The sequence below is a fragment of the Dermacentor albipictus genome, chromosome 1 (genome assembly GCF_038994185.2).
Source record: "Dermacentor albipictus isolate Rhodes 1998 colony chromosome 1, USDA_Dalb.pri_finalv2, whole genome shotgun sequence".
In the NCBI taxonomy this organism is placed as follows: Eukaryota; Metazoa; Arthropoda; class Arachnida; order Ixodida; family Ixodidae; genus Dermacentor; species Dermacentor albipictus.
Window position 1 is genome coordinate 517,548,439 of NC_091821.1, and position 18,970 is coordinate 517,567,408.

Below are 18,970 nucleotides of genomic sequence, written 5' to 3' on the forward strand. Positions count from 1 at the left end.
TTCCAGACTTGCCAATGTTTGTTCTAATTGCGGTTTAATGCTGACAGGCACTCTGCAACTGGTTATCGCTTTCGGAAGCATATCTGGCTTGGTCACCAAGTGTACTTTCCCCGGGAGTGTTCCTAGAGTGTCACCAAAAACATCTGGGTATTTTTCCACTATGTGATGCGTGAAATTTTGTTCTGGAATTTCGTTGATTCCAGCCACAAGGTTATAGTCAATGGTTATCAGACCCATTTTCTCAGCTGTAGATCTTCCGATGAGAGGAGTGAAGTCATCTTTAACCACTATAAATTCCACAGAATGTCTCTGTCCGTTTGCGGTTGTAACATCTAGCTGCGCCTTGCCTGAACAGTGAACTTTGCTGCCATTCCACATTCGCAGTGTTGTTGTGAACGGTTGTATTTGCTGTTGCGTGACGTGTCTAGCCGGGATGACGTCAACAGCTGCACCGCTGTCCACTTGAAACTTTACTTGAGTTCCGTTCACTCGCAGAGACGTGTGAACTGAGCTTGGTTTGTGGCTTTGAACTGCCAGTATGTCTTCATCCTCGCCATCTACTGCCAGGCCAGCAATTACCTTGCTGCTTTTGCAAACTGCCGCGAAGTGATTTCGTTTTTTGCACTTGCTGCATGTTTGTTTCCAAGCCGGGCATATTTCTCTTTTGCGCTCGTGGCTACCACCGCAATACCTGCATTTTGGTACGTTAGCTTTTTGTGGTTTTCCTTTTACGCTTTTCGAGTTGGCGTTGTTGCGATGGACGAATTTCTTAACTGCGTGTACTGTCTCGCTGTTTGATGGAGTACCCTCTTTATATGCCTTCATTTGAATTTTCGTGGCTTCGTGTGCTCGACACACCTTTTCAACCTTCTCTAGGGTCGGATCTTCTAACTTGAGAATGTCTGCACGGGCCTTTTCGTCATAGATACCACAGACGATCTGGTCGCGGATCATTTTTTCTCTTTCGTTTCCGAATCCACAATCGCGCGCCTTGAGCTTCAAATCTGTTACGAAGCTGTCGAACTGCTCTTCCTCCCGTTGCATGCGAGTTCGGAAGACGTATCGCGAGTACAGCTCGTTGTGCTTCGGTAAGAAATGCGCGTCGAGGAGGCTGATGACATGTGCGTAGTTAAATTCTGGGTTTGGTCTTTCCTCAGTCGATCCCCCGAAGTCCAAAGTGTTGTAGATATCAAGCAGTGAAGAACCACCGACGGTCAAAAGAAGTGCTACTTGCCGGTCAGATGGTGCTCTCGCTGTGTTAGTTGCTTTGAGGTACAGCGTGAAGCTCTGCTTGAAGGCTCGCCATTGTTCCGCAGCGTTTCCTCTGGAGTCGAATTTCGCAGGTGCAGGAATCTTCTCCATTGCTGATGGGCTGACGTTGGAACTAGTTCACTTCTGACACCATGTTTCGTTATGTCTCGTATAGAGGACGATAGAACACTGGACTTTTGTTAACGGAGGTTAACTGGGTTTATTGAGCAGGAGTACACAGGAATGGGTGTGGTTACATGGAGGTACAGAGAGTAGAGTGTCTTGAGACGGGGCGGCGGCCGCCCAGCAGGAAAGGAGCGGGAGAGCCAGACGCAACTTGATATGTCGTCTGCTCAGAGTTCATAGAGGAGGAGGGCTGCCGCGACGGTGGGAGCGGAGGTTTCAGAAGGGGCATGCGGCTAGCACGTGCGGGATGGTGGCGCCATCTCTTGAGCCTTCTTGTAACACTGGCGGCCTCCGGCTCCGGCGACATGCGCGGCTTCAGCAGGAAGCGTGCGCCGCATAGGGCAGAGAGCACACTACCCAATATTCTAGTACACTGTAATACTACAGTGTACTAGATAGGGGCAGTGTGTTCAGACGGCGCAGCACGCCATGCACGGCTTTGAAGCCGGGAGCGTAGACAAGTCCCGGATGTATGCGGCGGCGCTGCAGTCGCACGGGCTGTACGGACGCGTTCTCCGTGTGTTGCGTTCTGTGGTGTTGCGGCCAGTTGCAGCGTGCTTGCCATATATGTGCTTGCTCTGAAGGGCTCTGAAGGAATTTCTCGAGTTTCTGTCTCGTTGGGAGTCACATGCAAAAAGATTGCCATTTGGTGGGCGTGTTGGTAGACTGACTTGGAAAACATATTTAGCGCCAGCGAAGAAGGACAGAAGGAAGACGACACCACAATGCGCTAACTTTAACTTGATTGTCAGGAAACAGCCGCCTATTTAACTGTGCATGGGTTAAATTGGTGGCTGTTTCCTGAAAATCAAGTTGTTGAAGTTAGCGCATTGTGGTGTCGTCTCCCTTCTGTCCCTGTTCGCTGGCGCTAAATATGCTTTCCATTGCAAAAGGACTTTGCGGCTTGAGCCAGTCGACGGCAGATAGGCTCCGTGTGACATTGTGCAGCACTTTGGCTCTGCTAGAATACTTGGAAGGAGAGTGTTTTAAATACCTATTGATATCTAGACTAAGCCAATAAAAGTTGGAGAACTTCTTGTGAGGTAGTCGTGCGGATCCAACGATCACCCAACGCCGCCTCAATTTTTTATTGTTCGGAATTGCCTTTTTATATCTTGGCGAAGGCAATGTAAACAGGGAACACAGAGGTCAGTAGACATTTGGTATCGCTACTTCACTCACCTGATAATTCTGACAAGGAAGGGGACGTTGCGTCACAATTGACGAGTTAGTTGAAGCTGCAAATCTTACGCTGGTAGAGCAAAGGCTAAACAAAAACTGGAGGACGCTTAAGTTTCGCCTTCAAGAGTGGAACGCGACAGCGTTCCCGTCGACCCGCCAAGGGATGTAAGACAGTGGGCTTCGGCGCAGCGACTACGCGCCCCGCATCGGACGCGGTGAGCGTCGAGCAACGCAGCGTTCGGCGCGGCAACGAAATGTGCGCCTGAGCAAGCGACGCACGCCTCCAAGGCAACACCGCATTCACTAGAGGCGCGTTTGTACCGCTTTGAAGCATGGAACCCGTGGCTCTTTGCAGCTAGACCTGGAGAAGGCATTTGACCGTGTGGCTCATGATATTCTCTTCGAGATTTTAGAATACACGAACATAGGATCAGTGATTATTGATGGCTTAAAAATGGTGTACACAGATTGCAGCACACGGCTAATTATTAACAAGAGTCTCACGAGAAGCGTCAATGTCTGCTCATCTCTGAAACAGGGGTGCCCAATTTCGTCATTGCTTTTCGCAATATACCTGGAGCCTTTTTGCTTAGCCATTAAAGAGAACGAGAAAATAAGAGGTTTCAAATTACAGCAAAGTGAGGTGAAAGTGCTTTCCTATGCAGACGATCTAGCAGTGTTTTGCGATGACTATGACAGTGTCAGCGAAGTGGTAACTCTGGCGAAAACTTATTGTGAAAAAACAGGTAGTGCCATAAACTGGGATAAGTGCATCGGGTTTTGGCATGGCGCGTGGCAAAGCAAACCACGCAGTTTCGCAAAGATACAGTGGGTGACCACGCCTGTGAGATATCTTGGCGTGCCGCTTGAGCATTACAAAGACAGTAAGCAGTTCTGGGAACAGGAAACACAGACGGCGAAGGAACAAGCGCTGGCATGGCAAGGCCGCAATCTCTCAATGTTCGCGCGCTCCACTGTGTGCAACATTTTTCTGGTTGCAAAAATATGGTACATACTACAAGTGCTATTCATGTCGCGAGTGAATGTACAAAAACTGCATCGAGTGTTTGCTGTGTTCATTTGGAACTCAACCTGGGAACGCTGCAGCCGCTCTAATCTGTTCAGATCAGTTCGCAGCGGTGGTCTTGGACTATCACACCTATTTGTACGCCAGATTGTATCGCGGTTTATGTTCTTGCGGAACCACAGTGATCCATTTTTGCGCACCATGACACAAGTGCGATTAGGTAATCTGTTACCTGACTTCCTTGTTTCGTGTTCGACTGTTCACTCCCCTCCAGTGAAAGGTTTCCTTCAGGAAGTAGTGCTATCTTTCCGTATGCTTAGTGTTCGATTCTCGCTAGAATATTTAAGTTCCGTCAAAAGAAAGAAATTGTACCATGATATGATAGACTCATTAATGCCAGTTCCAATGTATAGGCTAGCATACTATGGAGGTTCAGGCGATGATGTCCTCAAAAGGGTCAAAAGAATGCCTGTGAAACCATCGGTAAAATCATTCTTCTTCAAACTCCACACAAATACCTTGCCTGTAAAGACTTGGCTGGCCGACAAGGGAATATATGTGCCGTGGACCACCGATTGTATAAAGTGTAAAAAACCAGAGACTGTCGATCACGTCTTCATTGATTGTTGGGATCCCTTTTTTCATTGGGACATCTTACAACGAACATTAAAGAAAGCATTACCAATAACCCCACGTGGTATCAGATACTTAGACACAGGCAATAACGATATTCCATATGACCTTATTATGCTGCTGAGCCTCCATAGTATATGGTCCACAAGAATGTCGGTATGTCATGCTGATGTGAATGCCCATTCTGTACGAGAAAACTTTATTGAAAGTGTCGTCTACATGCGTGAAGTGTACAAAGCCCAGAAAGAACCGCCCGATTGGTTGCCGCTGTTCGATGAGTTGGCGAAATTCAAGCAATATTAATTTCAGAGAGTCAGCATAAGCTAAGCTGATTCTCTTTTAACAATGTATTCGCATGGCATTTCTGTGACAAGGAAATAAAGAAAAAAAAAAAGAACCCGTGGCTCAGTGGTAGCGCCTCCGTCTCACACTCCGGAGACCCTGGTTCGATTCCCACCCAGCCCATCTTGGAAGTTGCTTTTTATTTATGGAGTGCCTGCCATGATTTATCGCTCATGGTCAACGCCGGGCGCAAACGCCGACACCGACGCCGACGACACCGGCTTTTCTGCGACACGAGATCCTTAACGCTATCGCGTTAATACTCCGGCAGAGCACCGGGCTTATGTGGAGGAAAAGAGCGGTGACCGCCTCATCCGTTTATATGGCAGGGTATGTCGCGCAGAAATTTTTCGCTCGCAAGAAATGTGAGGACTGCCGCTCTCTTCTTTTGCAGAACTCTAGTGTCAGTAGCAGTCTCAAAATTCACGAAATTTGTGACAGGGGAGGATTGCTGTATCCATCCAAGTTGCTTTTCGAAGCACTATAAAGAAACTTGAGGGAATATATTTACAACCTTCTTCCGCAAAGAGGAGCTTTGCAGCGACAGCATAGTTGATGTCATGATTCTAGTGAAAGCTTTAAATTTGGCTATGCCATATATGCTGCAAATTACATGCTGATGATTTCACACCAGCAGTTATGCGTTTTTATGTCCTAACAAGGCTGCACTTTTCCGTAAAAAGTGTTAATCAGTGAAGAGAAGCATGTAAAGTTCGCTATACTGTTCTTAGCAGGCTGGTGCAACAAATGTATGCTTACCCTTCTTTGTTTTTTCATCTGAATGCGCAACTTTTTCTGGTGCATTCAAAAAGCTAATTTTGTTAATATAATTAAAAATGAATCAAGTAATTTATTTGCGCATATAAATTCCGCTGTAGGTCTCCGTTGTTTGGGTAGGAATGTACTTGCACTGTTTTTCTGTGTTTTGGCATACTGTGTGTAGTTTTGCAGAGATGCCTTTTACTTAGCGTCTTTCCTACCTGTTTTATTCCTTCCATTCAAATGTAGGATGTCGGTGGGTCTCATACTCACACATGGGCCTGACGTTCAGGAACACTTCATGATGTAAGTAAAAAAATCACGAATAAACTTAGGTAGTTGCTCGCTAAACAGAACGAGGGACAAATGCTTATCGCGAAAGAAGGTAAACGCCAAGCAGGGAAGCTCTTTGGCTTTGGGCTATGTACGTGCATGTTGTTTTGCTTTCTCTTCTACAACAGCGGCTGAGGAACTAAATGCTTGACGTTGGGTCGCGGATGCCGCGGCCGCTTCTTTATGAATGCGAACCGCAAAAGAAAATGTGCGCACCTGGAATCCGAGTTGGTTTAAATCAATTCGATGTCCTTTACTACGGCGTTATTTGCAGCCAACTTTTCCGTTAGAATAATTTCTGGTTACGTGGCAACGTGGCTCAAAACAACGTTAACGGCTTTACGCCATTACTTCTGTGTCTGCAAAACCTTTGCTGTCAGGTTAATAAATGCGTCTAATGGGCGTTCAAATGCGCTAGGAGTGCACATACAATTCATCTCTTATATGTAGTGAGTTTCGGGGATGCATCTTAACATCCGCCGAGCATTTGCGCGTCTATTTGATTGCAACAGAAAACGATTATCAAAATATCAGCGTGCAGCGCTGGCACTGCGCCGTGCGTTCCGTACAGCCCATTAGGGTGCCTCGATGCGGCGCGGCGGGCAGGCATCGAGGCACCCTAAGGTACCTCGATGCCTCGAGGTACAGTAATAGAGCAGCAACTCCCAGGTTTATTTTATGCAGACGACATTGTGTTGCTCGCAAACAACCAAAGTGATTTGCAACGTCTGGCTAATATTTGTGGACAGGAAGGCAACAATTTAGGTTTGAAATTTAGTGTTAGAAAATCAGGTGTTATTGTATTCAATGAAAACAGTGAACAGACAGTGGAGATACAGGGCCAAGAAATACCTCGGGTAACAGAATATAAATACCTTGGTATATGGATAAACGAAGGCAACGGATATATGGAAACACAGAAAAAAACCATAACAGTCAAGGGGAAGAGAAATGCAGCCATAATGAAGCACAGAGCGCTATGGGGATCGATACAATAGGTACGAGGTCCTCCGAGGTATGTGGAAAGGGGTAATGGTTCCAGGACTTACTTTTGCAAATGCGGTTGTTTGCTTTAAATCAGGGGTACAATCAGGACTCGACGGGAACCAAAGGTCAGTGGGTCGCCTCGCATTGGGCGCTCACGGGAAGACTACAAATGAAGCTGTGCATGCAAGGGGATATGGGCTGGACTAGTTTTGAAGTGAGGGAAGCTCGCAGTAAAATTGAGTATGAAGAACGGCTGAGGAATATGGAGGAAAGTAAATGGGCTGGGAGAGTGTTCAGGTATCTGTACAGGCAAAACATTGATTCACAGTGGAGGAAAAGAACTAGGAAGCTTACCAGCAAGTATGCGGCCTGTGGGGTGGGCAACACAGCAACAAAGAAGGTCAAGCGGAAAGTCAGAGAGGCTGAATTAATCTCATGGGTGGCGGCAATGGAAAAGAAACCTGCCATGAGTAACTACTTAAGGGGAAAAAACGAAATTAGGAAAGAAACCATTTATGATAACTCAAAGGGAAGCTCATTACTTTTCGAAGCGAGATCGGGATGCCTTAGAACACGCACGTATAAAGCGAGATATAAGAAGGAAGAAGAAGCATGTGCTTGCTGCGGTAAAGCTAGGGAAACGACGGAGCATATTTTATTAGAATGTGAAGACATCTATCCAGCGGTCGATTTAGGCACCACTGGCCTCCTTGAAGCCCTTGGGTTCAGCGGGAGCAGTGGAAAAGCAAACAGGTCCGCAATAGACATCAGTAAGAGGCGATTGGAGGATTGGTGGAAGAAAAGTAGGGAAACGACAAAGGACGGAGACGTACAAAAGCACAGTTCGCAATAGGGTATCAGAAAATTTGGACGTGGTAGTTCATAGTGTGTTTTTTTGTTCTCATGGGTTAACCTAGGTAGGATATTAGGCAGCATAGTAGCAAGAGCTTGGTGGCGCAAGCCACCGCCCCGTTCCAAAGGGGACGCTCATAACATCCATCCATCCATCCATCCGAGGCACCCTAAGCCCATAAGCCCATTAGAGTCACTAGAAGCCCATGTTCCTACAGCGCCATCTCGTGTTATCTACATGAAGCGCCTCAGCGGTGAGCGCTTCCTGAACACACTGCCCCTATCTAGTACACTGTACATATACCACGGCCGCTCAATCATTGAGCGGCCGTGCATATACCGTCATTCCCATGACTACAGTGTTTTAGCAGGGGGCAGTGCGCTCACTGTCGTATCCCTGCGCCGCTCCGCCGCGGCGCACTCAGCGTCGACTTCCTGCATGCCCGCCAGGGGCGCTGACGCATGTTTCACCTAGGGTGCCTCGATGCACGCCCGCACATCGAGGCACCCTAGTTTCACCTGAAAAACTTCTCTTGCCTCGTGTTGCGGTTGCGCTGGTGCGCTCGGTTGGTTCGGCGTTGTCGGCGCTCGACTGCAAATACCGCCGGCGTTGTATGCGTGGCAATATCTCTCTGTGCCTGTGCTGTGCTTGGTGCTTGGCTCAATGTGCAGTATGTGACTGGGCTGACTGGACTGGATTGTGACAGCGACTGGGCTGCGTGTCACAATCTCAAGCACTCTTGAGCTTCTTTCGTACCTTACAAATTTAGGTTATTCGTATTTTATGACATCCCGGCTTAGTCATGAGAATTTGTTTGGGAGTGTCAGACAAGCCTCGGGCTGTAACGATCATCCGACGCCCACCCAATTTCTCATTACGATGAACTGCATGTCTTTTTACAGTTTAGTGAAAACCGTGAGATATGGTAATGCGGATCCATGTGCGGTAGCTGCCTTGCTAAACACACAGCAGAGCAGCGCAAGTTGCTCTCCCAGCAACAACTTAATTGTGGGACCAGGTAGATGCTCTGATCATTGTTTCGGGGAATTTACCAGGCGCCTAAGTAGTGTTGTCTTTGGTCGATCACGACCAGCACATAGAGAGCAGCGACTCTCGGATATGTCGCACGAAAGTGCGTAATGAAAACCAACTGCCAGGATTGCATGAATGCGCTAACCGTGTCGTCCGAAGATGAGAATCCTGGGCTTACTGCGTTGACACTGCACAGGGATAGAGGCGGGCTTCTCTACCCACGTGGAACACTTTTTTCGTTTGTAAAAATGCTTGAAGACATGTTTACTGAATGCTTCAGCAAAAAAATGGCTGTGGCTTAGCTAAGGTTAAGCCCAGGATGCGAAGCATACTAGCCTTTATTTTAACGCGACAGCGTTAAGGAGCTCGTGTCGCAGAAAAGCCGGTGTCGTCGGCGTCGGCTCAGGCGTGCGGCGCTTGCTCAGGCGCACATTTCGTTGTCGCGCCGAACGCTGCGTTGCTCGACGCGCACCGCGTCCGATGCGGGGCGCGACGCCGCGAGCGACGGCGGGCGTTGGAGCGCCGGTTCTCCTCTGTCGTGACGTCACGGTGTCACGTGATTTCATGGTCACCGCCGCGCCTGAGGAGCTGGGTTGAGCCCTCGTAATATGCTTCGCATAAAAACAACTACATGCTGATAGCATCTTGGATGTGCTTAGTCTGGTGAAAGCAAAGTGCTCGCACAAAATTGGTTGCAGTCAGCGTTCAGCCGAACTCACCAAGAATGTAATAAGCTTTTATATTACAACGCGGCTCCATTTTTTTACAAAGGGCATTAACTCGGAAAAACACGAGAGAAGGAAAACAGTGCACAGGAAGATCGCGAAAACTTCCTGAGGCGAGTCTGCAGATGCATGTTTATATCGATTTGTAAACATCTCCACTTATAAACGTTCAGCCTTCTTGAGCCTGATTTTTCTGGTCCACATTCCTTCCTCGTTTCTTTGTAAATAAACATTGCATAAATGTACCTGAATTTTATATTTCATTTCTATATGCTGTGTCGTGTTAACAGTGCGAACGATGTCATGCATATAAATCATGAGCTTAACATTCGAAAAAGCGATTATCTAATGTTAAGTGTCGTGGAAAAAAATTTGCTTTGTAGCGTGCATTCCCGCTGCAGGCCAGCGATTACGAAAAAAAAGGCAATGCTAAAATTCTGTCCAATATGACTGCTGCATTAGCAAAGCCACATTGCACATTTTAATAGCAGGAAATAAAAGAGGATCGTCCGTTGCTTCGCGCCCTGTATATGCGTTAATAGCCAGGCGCGTTCATCCGCGCTTCCGGTACAAGACATCACCTACGCTCCGTAGATCAGCCACAGCGACGGTAATTCTTTTCTCTGTACACTGATAAGACGCACCAGAACAAGTATCGCGCATTGCACATCGTGAGTGTTGCATTTCTTTCGGGAACTGCAGCAATGCGCGGTACCCGTTCTACTCTGACATGGCAGCGAGTTTCAGGTGACGCTGCGAACCGCGCCACCTGTCGGCGGCGACACGAAGTGCATCAAGCGCCGCCACCATGTGAGCGCACTACCTCCTTCTAGAACACTGTACACGGAGCCTTTGGGGCTGTGCATAGAGTTTCTCACTATAAATGGGGCTGTGATGCGAGCGTTTTAGCTGTGATGCGAGCGTTTTATGCACGGCGGGCTTTTTTTATGCGAGCGGCGCTCGCAGCGCCCCTGTAGGTCGTTCTCGGGGCTAATAGCAGCTATCTTTTAAGCATGTTTCACGTCTTTTCTAAAACAAAAACAATATGATTTACAAGCATTCAAATTATCAACAAAAATAAGAGTAATAGTGAATAACATTATATAGTTTTATACAACTACGAAACAGCGCCAATGGCGCCAAGTTGTCATCGTCACTATTTTTTCTGCTTATCTTTGAATCCATAGATGTTTGAATCGACTTGTATCGTTCGTGTTTCGATTGAGAAAACCGTGGGATTTGCGAGTGGTGTCATGTTGTTTGTGTGTGTCGTCCAAGCTTCTTGCCGCAAACCTCCCCCGTCACCTTGGCAGCTTACGTGATACGTGAGGATTTTTGCGTTGGAAAACGGCTGCGACGAGCACTACGTACCCATGTCTGCCGTCGTCAAGGTAAGTGGGTTGTTTTGAGCTTGTTCGTTCAATGTATTCGCAGGTGGTAGCCCAGACAGCGCTCGTCTGTCGTCTCGCTTCTCCTGTGTTTTTCTGTGCTACGATTTGTCTATGTTTTACTGCCCACAACGGAACGCGGCCGCTGGAGAGAGACAACTTTATTGAAAGTCCTTGCTCCGGTTGGTGCAGGCAACTCCCTTGGTCGGCCGCTGGAGTCCAGTTATTATGTTGTCAATTGTTATTTTGTGCGAATTTCTGTACAAGAAGTTATATGGACTGTGCTCCAGGGCGCGGTTCTAGGGCAGCTTAAGGACATTACCGGTGCGTATGACAGCGTGGACAGATGGTGGGCAGATTGTTCTAGAAAAACTGGCCACCCTCTATACGCAATGCCTCATGACTTCGAGCGTACCGGAATCTTGGAAGAACGCTAACATAATCCTAATCCATAAGAAAGGGGACGCCAAAGACTTGAAAAATTATAGACCGATCAGCTTACTGTCCGTTGCCTACAAAGTATTCACTAAGGTAATCGCAAATAGAATCAAGAACACCTTAGACTTCTGTCAACCAAAGGCTACTCAACAATTGACCATATTCACACTATCAATGTGGTGATAGAGGAATGTGCGGAATATAACCAACCCTTATAGGCAGGTTGCGAACGTAGTTCCCGCGCCTACTAGGGCGCCCCTCGCGGCGGCGAGCGCGGAACCGGCAGTATACGACTGGCCCGCTTGCGTTCGGAAAGCCTGTCTGCGCACTGTTTCGCACGTAGCTGTTGCCTTTTCTGAGCAATGCCGAAGTGCCACCCGAGCTGTTTCGTAGTGGGCCCCAACAGCACGTACACCAACTGACGAGGAGCAAAGTTTTACAGGTTTCCAAGCCGACTGTATGAAGCAGAATGGCGTCAACACTGTATAGCGCTCGTCCGACGGCATAAGCTGTTTTGTGTTCCGACGTTATGCCAAGTGCGTTACCGCTGAATTCTTTGCTTTTACAGCAATGATGGCAGCAACGGGACACCTGCAGTGCGTACCAGAATATGCAGCAAACAAAGTAGTTTGTTTCCACACTGTACCGCAGTAAAACTGTGGAACTGTTTCCCAATCCTCTCCCATTCAAACAGCGCTAGAGCTTGCTGAGAGATTTGAGAAGTGGTTGCAGCTTGCTGAGTTGGCGTACACCCTTCTGCGTCCAGCATATCAACTAAGGGGCCGATGAGGTCACCAAAATTTTTGACGACGTGGTTTATAGGAACCTCCTTTGCACGCACTGAAAAATCGCAACATAAAAGTATCGCACTTTCAGTAACTTGGGCGAAAATATTTTCCCAGCGTAGCCTAACACAACTGGTAAGTCCCTCACCTTTATTTGTGTTTGGGGAGAGCAACGTTAGAATACGTCGGGTAGGCCTTATGAGTCATTCGTACGACCCACATTCTTGGAGGAGATGTTTTCAATTCGCATTTGCCGTCCTGTATGTACAGGGAAACTACCGCGGCGTCCTTGCACTTCCCTGCGATGCCAGCACGGCAATCGCAGCTCCCCATCCCCGCTAGGATTTGCCTGCTGTCGCCGACCTTCAAGAATCAATGTCACCTATAATTTCATGCGTCCACACCGTAGATAACGAAATAACTTACACTGAGCTTCACGCATCTCGCTGGTGCGTTATTTTTAGTTTGCGGAATACACCTAGCAGTCACTTCCGATCAGTGCGAGTTCAACACTTTCCTCATGTCGTAGACGTGCCCCACTTCAAATAGACGACTTCCTTTCTCTAAATTCTTTTCACGAGAAAAGCTGTCAAAATCTTGTAATTCCCGAAGCCCGGTTAAAGTTAATATCGGCACGCTGTTTCGCGCCATCGCTACCGTTTGACAGGGTGCCAAACAAGCAGCGCGAGCTGCTGACACCGTGAGTAATCCTACCGCATTCGTGCAACTATTCGTCAGATGGCGTTAGGAGTGGGAAAGACAGGGCGCCGCCTAGTTCTTGCAACGTGCCCATATGTAGCTTTCATTGATTACGAGAAAGCGTTTGATTCAGTTGAAACCTCAGCAGTCATGGAGGCATTACGGAATCGGGGTGTAGACGAGCCATATGTAAAAATACTGAAAGATATCTATAGCCGCTCCACAGCCACCGTAGTCCTCCACAAAGAAAGCAACGAAATCCCGATAAAGAAATGCGTCAGGCAGGGAGATATGATCTCTCCAATGCTATTCACAGCGTGGTTACAGGAGGTATTCATAGACCTGGATTGGGAAGAATTGGGGACAACAGTTAAATACTTTAGTAACTTGCGATTCGCTGATGATATTGCCTTGCTTAGTAACTCAGGGGACCAATTGCAATGCATGCTCACTGACCTGGAGAGTCAAAGCAGAAGGGTGGGTCTAAAAATTAATCTGCAGGAAAGTAAGGTAATGTTTAACAGTCTTAGAAGAGAGCAGCAGCTTACGATAGGTAGCGAGGCACTGGAAGTCATAAGGGAATACATCTACTTAGGACAGGTAGTGACCGCAGATCCGTGTCATGAGACTGAAATAAACGGAAGAATATGAATGGGCCTGGGTGCGTTTGGCAGGCATTCTCAGATCATAAACAGCAAGTTGCCATTATCCCTCAAGAGAAAAGTATATAATAGCTGTGTCTTACCAGTACTCACGTACAGGGTAGAAATCTGGAGGCTTACGAAAACGGCTGTACTTAAATTGAGGACGACGCAATGAGCTATGGAAAGAAGAATGATGGGTGTAACGTTAAGAGATAAGAAAAGAGCAGATTGGGTGAGGCAACAAACGCGAGTTAATGACATCTTAGTTGAAATCAAGAAAAAGAGATGGGCATGGGCAGGAGATGTAATGAGGAAGGAAGATAACCGATGGTCATTAAGGGTTACGGACTGGATTCCAGGGGAAGGGAAGCATAGAAGGGGATGGCAGAAAGTTAGGTGGGAGGATGAGATTAAGAAGTTTGCAGGGACAAAATGGCCACAATTAGTACATCACCGAGGTAGTTGGACAAGTATGGGAGAGGCCTTTGCCCTGCAGTGGCCGTAACCAGGCTGATGATGATGACAACAAGGACCGCAACATTTTGTGGGGCGTTCTGGAGCGGGAAGGCTTAGGTGACGATTGTATACAGCCTTTGAGAGCAATTTACCTTGACAATACCATTTGCGTTGAATTGGAATGGAGGAGGAGTGAGGAGAAAGTTAATATCAACAAGGTACTGAGACAGTGGTACCCTTCATCCCCACTGCTGTTTATAATGTACATACATGCTAAGCATGGAAAGGGTACTAGAAGGAATGAAGGTTGGGTTTAATCTCTCATACAAACAGGCGGGTACAATATTATAGCAGCACATTCCGTGTTTGTTTTATACGGACGACATTGTGTTGCTTGCTAACAGGCAAAGTGATATGCAACATCTGGCTGATATGTGTGGACAGAAAGGTGAAAATATAGGATTGAAATTTAGCCTGAAAAAAATCTGGTTTTATGGTATTCCATAAAAACAGTGAACAGACAGTGTCATTACAGGGCCAGGAAATACCACAGGTACAATAATTCAAATCCCTTGGTGTCTGGATAAACGAGGGCAATATATATATATATATATATATATATATATATATATATATATATATATATATATATATATATATATATATATATATATATATATATATATATATATATGGAAATACAGGACAAAACAATGACAGCAAGGGGGAAGAGAAATGTGGCCATAATGAAACTCAAAGTGCTGTACCCCACAGCACTTTGGTACGATAGGCACGAGATGCTCCAGGGTATGTGGAAAGGTATAATGGTTAGGGACTTGCATTTCTATTTACGCCTAAGCCCAGTGCCCGACTGCTATGCCGCTCGCATGTACCATGTTTCTAGGTCTTCTTTCACCAAAGCACTGCGGCACACGCCGCAGATCCTTCTAGGTATTTGGGTTTACGTCCCTTGCTGTGCCTGGGTGGGCAGTCTGGTGAGCCCAGCCCACATTTGCAGAGTTTAGGTGGTGTAGGTAAGTTTTAATTTTAAATGCGTAAGCATTTGTGTGCTTAACCAAGGAGAAAACCGTCCCTACTACCTTGCTGTAAAAAGTCGACTGCAGCAGTGAACGAATTTGCCTTTGCGCAACCTCCTGCCTCAACACCAACGAAGTGGCGAGAACACAGCACTGACGGTGCTCTCAGCACACGCCTCACTCTGCCACTTTCGCAAATTGCTTTCAAGTTATGAGTGTGCGTGTCCCTTGAGCACTAAGTGAGCGGCGAGAACATAGCGCGTGAAGCTATGAGCAATCGGCTATGAGTAGTCTCTTTATAGGTATCGCAGATTGCTTTCAAGGTGTGGCCCACGTGGCAGTGCCATATGAAACCGCCACCTGAGTACGTTTACGGTTCATAATGGTTCAACGTGGATTGATAAGGCGCTAAAGAGCGATAATGGCTTATAATGATCGGAACATTATCAGCGCACCTGGTGCCTCCACCTGCAGTACTTTGTGTCATCAGTGCTCCTTGCGCCGCTGTGAGCAGTAGTTAGTCGCCACTGCGCTGTTGTTAGCACTGGCCTAATCAAGTTACATAAAATTGGTAATGACACCGGTCTGTGTGGAGATGAGCAAGTGGCACAATGCTTATGCTTACTTAGACGACTCCCAGAGGACTTTTCGCAGGACTTTTTTTTTTGTTTTTGGATGTTGTGTGATAGTTGGTTTAATATGTGTTGTGTGTGGTGTCTCCTCCTCGCTATTGTTTCGGCTGGAAGAGAAATAGTGATGTAAGGAAGGAAAGGACGCTTGATTGCAGCGATGGTGTGGCTCATGTTGCAAGAAGCCCTCCAGGCCCTACAATTATTCCAGCTTTTATAGATCGAAGCAGCTCGCACACTGCGACCAGCTTCTTATGGTATCCCTTTATCCCCTTATCCAGACTAAAAAATTTCATCCAGTGTTACTTCAGCTTCCACACGCAACTTTTATTTCGAAATAGCCTAGGTGGCATGTTTTGAAAAACCTATTTTCTCTTAGCAACAGATGGCTGAGTGGATTCTGCACCCAGGCATATGTCCCACCATGTAAATAGAATTTAGGGCACTTGCTGCGGTGCTTCGGGGAAAAAAGTACCTAGAAACATGGTCCACATGAGCAGCGCATGGAGGTGCAGCGATTGAGCACTGGGCTTGGACGAAAATAAAAACATGCTTCTAGGACTTACATTTGGAAATGCGGTTGTTTGCGTAAAGTCAGCGGTACAATTGGGACTCGATGGCAACCAAAGGTCAGTGGGACGCCTCACATTGGGAATTCACGGGAAAAACTACAAATGAAGCTGTGCAGTGTGATATGGGCTGGACAAATTTTGAAGTGAGGGAAGCTCAGAGTGAAATTTATTACGAAGAACAACTGAGGGAATATGGAAGAAAGTAAATGGACTGCAAGAGTGTTCATATATTTGTACAGGAAAAAATTGTCTCAGCCTCTCTGACTTTGCGTATGACGTTTTGTTGCCATGTTGCTTACTATACCAGTCACATACTTGCTTGTAAGCTTCCTAGTTCTTTTCCTTCACTGTGAATCAAACTCCTAGGTGGTGGCAATGGAAACAAAAGCTGCCATGAGTAAGTACCTAATAGGAAAAAACATAATCAGGAAACAACAATTTATAACTTAAAGGGAAGCTCCTTACTTTTCGAAGCAAGATCAGGATTTCTTAGAATGCCTGATTATAAAACGAAGTACACCAAGGAAGAAGAAGTGTGTGCTTGCGGTGGTAAAGCTAGAGATACAGTGGAACATGTTTTATTAGAATGTGAAGCTATCTACCCAGCTGTCTGTTTAAGCTCTTCTGGCTTCCTTGGAGCCCTTTGGTTCAGGGGTAATAGGGAGAAAGTAAACATGTCCGCAGTAGAGATTAGCGAAGGGCGATTGGAGGTTTGGTGGCAGAAAAGCAGGGAGACCAAGAAAAACGGAAGCGTACAAATACAAAATTCCCAATAGTAGTTTGAAAGGTTTGATGCTGGGAATTATTTGTGTGTGAGTGTTTTTAAATATAGGTAGGGCCTTAGGCAAAATAAAAACAAAAGCTTGGTGGTGCAACCCACTACTCTATTTCAAAAGGGGTGCTCATAGCAGCCATCCATCCATCAATCCAAAAAGTGGGGGAGGGGGGGGGGTGCATGTACTTAGATGGTTCTAGGCTTAGACAGCTCCCCCTGCATCCGCCATTTACTTGTAAAGCACTTTGAGAAGTTGAAGTATTGACATGCCGGTACTGTTTGGAAAGTCTGCGCAGTTTTACCAACAAATAAATGCCATTGTCAAATGCTGCTGCAGCCATGCGCATGATACCATGGATCACGCAATTTATTCCAGTATTTCACACGACCACCACCTAGATTTTAATTTAATTACATTTTAGTTAGTTACTGTTAGTAATAAATTGCCAATTTTCTGTGCAATAAAGTATAGATTAATGCTTGTGATTGTGTAGAAATTAGAAGTATGCTGCCAGGGGACGGATGGCAGTCATTTTCTGCCTCGTCGTGCATGCACCCAAGGCCTATAAATGCTCTCAGGTCGTAGTCATCCTTAAAATAGCAAATGTTTGATATCAGTTCTTATGCTTTCAGTGTACTTGCCACCCATTCACTGGCACCCTGAAACTTACTGGTGTGTTTCAGCGATTATGCTGCTGGCTTTATAGGCCATTCATGTTGGCACAAGCAAATATAGGTGTGGCCATCTAGGGTGCTGTAAAGTACTTGTGAGCATGTAATAGACAGAGAATATACATTCTGATTGTGTTCACTTTGGAGATGTGCCACATCATCCACCTTACTGAACGTATAATGGTTTCCAGCAAGTATGGACGCGAGCACAAGTAAGTAGAAACGGACAGGGCAACGCTGGATTACATCTTACTGCCCTTACTTACTTAACAGTAAGTCCTTACAGACTTACTCTTCGTTTCTACTTACTTATGTTGGCGTCCATACTTGCTGGAAACCATTATACGTTCACCATGCACCAACTGGCCCAGCAAACTACTCTACTAAATCCACCTTACTATTTTTTCTCGCTGCAGCTCCCAAGTATCGATGACTTTGTAGTGCTCAAGCCAATCAGCCGAGGTGCCTTCGGGTGAGTTAGCAGTTGCAGGTGGTGTGTCAGCATCGAACATTTTCCCCATACTTGCACAATTGTGGGTTCTAGGCTGTACAGGAGAGGACAAAGACGTTGGCGACAAGATGGCATGAATGAATAAACCTTTTTATTTATTCTACTGACAGGAGGCAGTTACTTGCCTACATTATTCCTGTACCTTGTACTGTGAAACGGGCTGCTCATAATGATGCAAAATGATCATGATTGTATTGCGCTAAGTGTTGAACTGATGGAAAAACTAATGAAAGAACATAAAGAAGCACAATGCAGACGTACATTTCCTTATTTTCTTCCATTAGTTCTTCCATTAGTGTAACACTAAGCGCAATGCAATCATGGACGAATCAAGACGAATTTTTCTTCAACTGCCAAGCTTTTCTTTCGAGGAGCCCACATGGGTTTCCTTTGTACCAATTGCTACAAACAGGTGGATGTCTAACTTTCCCTTTATTAATTACCTGTCTCCACCTTGCAGGTTTCCGCAGAACTATTTCATCAACATCTTTTTTGGGATGCAACGGTGGCGTAGGGGTAGAGCATCCGCCTCGCGTGCAAGAGGACCGTGGTTCGAATCCCGGTGCTGCACAATTTTCCACCAGATTAAAAAAAGAAAAATCCACGTGTTGATAAAATTGCATAAACAGGCCTGGAGTGGGGCCTGATCCCGGTGACCAGAACCAGTAACGCACTTCCTCAGCAGAGCAGGATTGGCCACAACCTCTCTTATGAAAACAACAATCAAACCCCGGCCCTCAGTCCCCAGCAGCTGCGAAGCAACTGACCACGGCGGCGGTCAGACCTGTGACGCAGCAGAGGGTGCTAAGAATACCTGGGTCCGAACAGGCCGCCATTGGAATCAGAACCTGGCAATGTTTAATGCTAGAACGTTATCTAGTGAAGCAACTCTAGCAGTGCTATTGGAGGAATTAGAGGGCAGTAAATGGGGTATAATAAAGCTCAGTGAAGTTAGGAGGACAAAAGAAGCATATACAGTGCTAAAAAGCGGGCACGTTCTGTGCTACCGGGGCTTAGCGGACAGACGAGAACTAAAAGTCGGATTCCTGGTTAA

At 46.5% G+C, this 18,970-nt stretch overlaps 1 protein-coding gene across 11 annotated transcripts in view; it reads left to right on the forward strand.

The window, feature by feature from the left end:
• Positions 1-10,430: 10,430 nt before the first annotated feature.
• Positions 10,431-18,970, forward strand: part of gwl (serine/threonine-protein kinase greatwall) — a 472,763-nt gene continuing 464,223 nt past the window's right edge. For 4 of the 11 annotated variants that reach the window (XM_065444896.1, XM_065444897.2, XM_065444903.1 and 1 more), the window contains exons 1-2: positions 10,432-10,701; positions 17,822-17,877. In XM_065444896.1, coding sequence (XP_065300968.1) covers positions 10,684-10,701; positions 17,822-17,877 — 74 coding nt within the window. In that variant the 5' untranslated portion in view covers positions 10,432-10,683. Of the gene's footprint in view, positions 10,702-17,821; positions 17,878-18,970 lie in introns of all 11 variants that reach the window. The other 7 variants (XM_065444906.1, XM_065444898.1, XM_065444900.1 and 4 more) reach the window with 4 other exon arrangements.